At 41.8% G+C, this 6150-nt stretch overlaps 1 protein-coding gene across 2 annotated transcripts in view; it reads right to left on the bottom strand.

Annotated features, from left to right (window-relative positions):
* Window positions 1–3734: 3734 nt before the first annotated feature.
* Window positions 3735–6150, bottom strand: part of POC1B (POC1 centriolar protein B) — a 124292-nt gene continuing 121876 nt past the window's right edge. For both annotated transcript variants that reach the window (XM_029601642.1, XM_029601643.1), the window contains exon 12: window positions 3735–4021. In XM_029601642.1, coding sequence (XP_029457502.1) covers window positions 3917–4021 — 105 coding nt within the window. In that variant the 3' untranslated portion in view covers window positions 3735–3916. The remainder of the gene's footprint in view (window positions 4022–6150) is intronic.

The following is a 6150-nucleotide window of genomic DNA, read 5'->3' as shown; positions in this document are numbered from 1 at the left end:
GGAGGCTCTTACTCATTTTCAAACAAAGGATGTTTAGGTTTCATATAGTGTTGCAATAAGGTTGCCCTGTATTGGTGAACAATTCTCATGTTATTTTTGTTGTTTGATTTTGTTTGTACCATCTGTCTTGTTTTATTATACATCAAATTGATTAATGCTGTATGATCATTGTGTGTTATGATGTAATCTGCTGAGATTTGTAGATTAGGGAAATAGAAATTACTTTAAATAAATTACTACTATAATCCATATCTAGAGAATTCTGTAGTACAACAACCCTACCCTGCCCTTTCTGAACAGATTACAGCCACAGCAGGCTATAACCTACTGAGATAGCACAAGGTATGTAGAAACAAGGGAAGAGTAACTATGTAAAAAAAAAAAAATACTACCACTACTAAAATGTGGAGGATACAGGGAAGTGAGCAGGCACTGTGGCTTATCTTAGAGAGGGAAATGGAACTTCCATTCACACTGCTGTGATTCATAGACCTCCAATACAGGCAGAAACATGTATCCGGCTAACTTAACTGGGATATTCAGTGCATGGCAGTGCCACTGAATATATCCAACTATCGTAAAAGTTTGGTATATCCGGCTAACTTTAGATCTGCCCTATAGCACAGCCTGAGTTATCTGCTCCTCATAGAAACATTTATTGCCCAATCCCAGAACACCTCCAACTTACCTGGCTAGAATATAGCCGGGTTTTTAATCGCGATTTGAATATCTACTCCACTGGATACAGATTCCTAAGAAAGGCAGTGAAAAAGCAGGTGTTACCAGTGGGAGATCTTAAAAGCAGGATAGATCCTGCGCTCCTCTCATAGGGAACTCTTTAAGACTACTGTAACAGAACCCATAGGGGAGGAGGCATATTGGACCTGGAGCTTATAGATGGTGAATAGAGTTTCTAATGTCACATAGGCAGTCACTTGAGCTCTACTGATTATCAGATAGTGGGGCAGATTTTCAGAGGATGTACGTGCACGGGGGGGGGGGGGGTTACGCACGCCAGGCCTATTTTCAAAAGGCCCAGTGGCGCACGTAAAGCCCCGGGATGCGTATAAGTCCCGGGTCTTGAAAAAATGGGCGGTCCGGGGGTGGGGCCAGAGGACTCTGCAAGGCCGCTGGGCCGGGAGATCACGCGCCAGCAGTTTGCTGGTGCGCACAAGTTACGCCTGCCTCTGGCAGGCGTAACTTGTGAAATAAAAGTACGGGTTTTTGTTTTTTTTCCGGGCTGGGGGCGGGACAGGTAGGGGAAGGTGGTCTCCCCGAGGGCTTGGCGGGTGCAAGATGCACTAGTGTGCACCCCATTGCGCGCGCCGACCCCTGATTTTATAACATGCGCACGCATGTTATAAAACCGGGCATACATACGTTTTAAAATCTGCCCCAGTATGTTTTAATAGAAGAACAAAGGCAAAGAGTTACAAAAAGATCAGGGTGCTGGACTTCAGGAGTACCTGCTTTGTCAACACAGGGTAGTAACTGAGGGAGGCACTGGCGAGATGGGAAGAACAGTGAATATGAAAGGAGCTATTGTAATGGCAAATTTAAAAATATAGTAGTAACCCAGTGTAGTTTTAAAAAGCAGTGGTTGAGAAGGATAAGCCACAGTGCCTGCTCAGTTCCCTGTATCCTCCACATTTTAGTTGTAGTAATTATTTTATTTTTACATAATGCTACTCTTTCCTCTTTTCTACACACCTTGTGCTGTCTGAACAGGGCATCTCAGGGTGAGGACAGAGACTAATATCTAGAAAATGTTAGAAACAGGGAAGGTGGCCATAACAGAAAAGGCATAAACAGGGGGGGGGGGAAGCCAATGAAGCAAACTAAGATAAGAAATTACTCCTTATCTGATAATTTCCTTTTCTTTAGGACAGTCAGATAAATCCAGAACAAGTGAATTATGCACTTCTACCAGCAGATGGAGACGGAGCAAACTGACGTCACAGTATATATACCCCTGCAGTGACATTAGTCTGCCAGTATTCTCTGCAAAAGCAATTGTGGACAGACTAGCAAACTTGATTAAAAATAGATAACCATTTCAATACTCGGCCAACAGGCAACATTGAGCTCAGCTAAGAATGTAATAACATTAGTCTAGGGACTGGACTGACACTTACCAGTAATCCCTGTAATACGTAGTCACACAGGAGGACCATACTACACACTTTTGGCAGCCAAGGGAGGGAAGCTGGATTCATCTGACTGTCCTAAAGAAAAGGAAATGATCAGGTAAGTAGTAATTTCTCACTTCTTAGCATCCAGTCAAATTAATCCAGAACAAGTGGGATGTACTCAAGCTACTCCCAAATAGAGTGGGAGGCTGCCCGCGGTCCAGTCAAAACTGCACGTATAAAGGCTCCCAGGCCTGCACATCCAGATGATAAAACCTGGAAAAGGTGTGTAAGGAGGATCATGTCGCCATTCAGCAAATGGCAACGGTAGACAGCAACCTAACTTCCGCCCATGCCACTGCTGAGCCCTCATGGAATGAGCCCTAACCTAACTAGGTAATGGCTTGCCAGCATCAACGTTTGTTGCCGTGATTTACCTCCTTAATCCAACAGGCTACTGTAGCCCACAAGACCAGTTTTCCTTGTTTAGTACAGCCAAGAAGAACAAAAAGGCGATCTGTTTTCCGCAAAGGCTCAGTAACCTCCAGATACCGAATGATATGTTTCTTGACATCCAAGGGTCGCAACAGAGAATACTCTTCTACATTTCTCTCTATCCAGAGACAGCAGGGAGATGGACTGATTCAAGTGAAATTTAGTGACCACCATGGTAAAAAAGAAGGAACAGGATGCAGCTGACCCACCCCTGGAGTCACCTGCAGAAATGGCTCCCAGCAAGACAAGGCCTGCGGCTTGGAAACTCTGAAGAAGAGGACTGAGAAAGGATCTAAGATAAATGCCAAGAGTATAAATAGAGAGACAGACCCTACTCCATTTATAGAAAACAGATTTCACAAAAGACTAGCAAAACTGGAAGTGGACAAGGAACTTGGGCCAGATGAAATACAAACCAGGACATTAACAGAGTTTAGGGAGGTCCTGGTGGCTCCACTAACAGTTCTGTTCAATCCTCTCTAGAAATCCCTCTCCACAAAAGTGTGAATAAGAGGATAGCTGTTAACTACAGTCAGGGGCAATCAGTCTGACCTCAGTAGTGGTTAATTAACAGCATCACTTCTAAAGTACAGTATAGGATCTTGAAATTCAGCAGATTACAGGAAGCTTTTACCAGTGTGAGATCACGAACATCGGATTATTTTTGGGTGGCCAAAGGATTAGAATGGAGAAAGCCCTGGATGCGATATATTTAGATTTCAGCCAGGCTTGGCACTATTCCATTTAGGAAGCTCATAAATAAGCTATGCAACGTCAGGGTACATCCTAAGGTGGTGAATTATACTACCTGCTGCTGGGCAACAGAGCGTAGTGGGAAATGTAGTTTACTGCAAGAAAATGATGGTTATCAGTGGTGGGCTCAGGGATGCATCCTAGCTCCAAATCTGTTCAATCTTTTCCTAAGTGAGCAGGGAGATGAGAAACAAAAAAAAACCCCAGGTTAATTACCTCAAAAAGTATAAAAGTCTTATTTGCTTGCTTATGTTTCTTATTTTAAGATGGGAGTGTAATCCAGTAAGCACTCATATGATCTGATGCTTGTCCATAAAATATAGTAACATGCATACCCCACAGAGGCAAGGGGAAAACTGAATTTAACAAATCACTTTATTAAATAGGAATCAAATAAAATATTTTCTGAATGTGTCAAGCAACTAGAAATGGTTCAAGAACACAAAATAACCATTGTTCCCCTGGCTAGAGTTTAAAAAGGTATTAGGCACCCATTCCCTGAGGCCTTTTGAAGTCAGTCTGGATTGCATTTCCACTTTTTACTCTGCTGGTCTACCTTGGAATGTAATTCTCTGTTGATTTACAAGGCATTCCTTCAATTTCTCCTCAGTCAAACTCAGCCGCTGCTCCAGGATTGATACAGTCTGAAAGAAATGTACAGTAATATGTTTAAAGAAGAGAACATTCATCACAAATATGATGCCATACTTCTTTGAACTGAGGTGAGAGTTTTATCATGCTGCCTGGACATCTTTACCAAAGTATTTCAATTTACCTCCATTTTTAAAAAGTCTATACACTATTATGTGAACTAAAAAAACTCATCTGTATCTGCCACTGGTGTCTTTCAGCACACCAGCAAAGATCAGAATGTGTTCTGGGAGAACTAACCACCATGATAGCTCGATCCTAAACTTGTTCCAGTGGGTGCACAGCCAGTCCAGTGTTTGGTGATCTCAACAGCACAGATTTGTGTTTTTTCAGGACAATTGTCTCACTTTCATCTAGCATATAAACACCCCCTCTTCCCCTCAGCTTATCCTCTATCTTTTCTTATCTGAAGGTGCATAGCAATTTAAGTCTGATTACTCCCCTGCAATCAACTGCTTTAGAAAGACATCACAGCTAAAACTAATATATACCTTTGTAGTGACTGTGTTGCAGTAACTTTCTGCATGGGCCAACTCTGTTGCAAACCATTTTTTCTCAAATTAGATCAGAATTCAGCATCATCAAAAACTGCCCACTGAAATATATTTTACCTGGTAATTTAAGATGATTCCAGTCACGAGTGTAGTCTATATAGTCAGTCTTGCCCCAGTACCCCTTTCTATTGCCTTCATTTTCCCCTGTGACATGTAGAGCTACACAAACCCAAAATTGACTACAATGGGAACTATTAAGGCTATCAAAGCAAGATCTCTTTCACAGTACAGTTATCTTAACAGGTGTGCACACAATGAGTAGTGAAAACAAACAAAATATATATATTCACATATCTGGAGCCCTGAAAAGAAAGATTTACACCAAACCAATATTTCCTGTGAGCTCATGGGGGCTAAGAGTATCCCTTCCAAAATTCTGAGAGTGTGCAAAACAGAATCAATATCAGCAAACATTTCTGACATACAATTTTGGTTCAGTGTAGTTGCAATATCGCAGTGCGAATCTGCAAATACTGATGTACTGGTGCACACAAAAGCAAATCCTGGAGAATATTTGAGGAATTGTGTAGTGATGAAGCAGCAGCCCATCCCATTTTATTCCCTCCCCCTTCTACCTTCCATGACTTACAATTTCCTATAGTCTTTCTTCATCCCCAGATTTCTTCCTCTGCAACTTTCCTTCCCCTAATTCACTTATTTTGTACTCTGCTGCGATACCCATGAGGCTGACTCTTCTTACCTCCTTGTATTGAGGAACTGATCCACAAAAAGACCCCACCATGCTAACTTCATGGACCCACTTTGTAGCAGTGAGATAATAAAATGATAAAAAATGAGCAAGTGCTGCCCTTAGAGAATGAAATCAGTAGCAGGGTCTGAGATTAGCAGTTTATATGAAGAGGAAAGAGGGCTCAATTGAAGGTACAGCCAATTCACAGAGAAATATATATGAATACCAGTGCATCTCTGTGAGAGGCAGAGGTAGACAATAATTATGGGATATGCTATGATTTTGTTTGATATACAAAGTGAAGGATCATCCAAACCTTTTTGATATTTTGAGAAACAATCTCCAAAGAAGGATTAGGAGGAGCTGTAGGTAGTGATGGTGGTAGTTAAATATGTGTCCTTTCATCTTAGGATCTAGTGCAGAATCAATGCTACAGCTTGGTGATAGGGGACCTTGCTGTGCAACTAGAGGTATTGCCTTTGGATATAGCAAATTCGCTTACAGTAAACTGTGTTTTCTCTACATAGCATGATAAATTAGCCATTATATGTGTTGGAGTCATCCAGTGGCATGAAGCGGACTGGTCTCTCCAAGATAGAGCTTTGAGATCTACTGAGCATGTGCATAAATTGCCAATCAGGTGTTGCCTCATGAGCCTTTGCAGTCTGTCCAGGAGCTATAAAGCTATGTAGTTGACTCTCCAGCACGGAAGGTGGGTATTCCACGGCTAATTCATCCTGCTATTTACAGAACACACTGTTTATGGTAAATAAACTTTGCTTTTTGTATCGATAAGCAGACTGACTTTGCCATTACACATGCAGAGTCCCAAGCTGAGATTTTCAGCAGAGACTTTCTAAATAAGCAACCCAGAATC

This window comes from Rhinatrema bivittatum, chromosome 4, assembly GCF_901001135.1.
Source record: "Rhinatrema bivittatum chromosome 4, aRhiBiv1.1, whole genome shotgun sequence".
Classification (NCBI taxonomy): Eukaryota; Metazoa; Chordata; class Amphibia; order Gymnophiona; family Rhinatrematidae; genus Rhinatrema; species Rhinatrema bivittatum.
The sequence above is the reverse complement of the archived record's forward strand: the minus strand, read 5'-3'. Positions and strand labels throughout refer to the sequence as shown.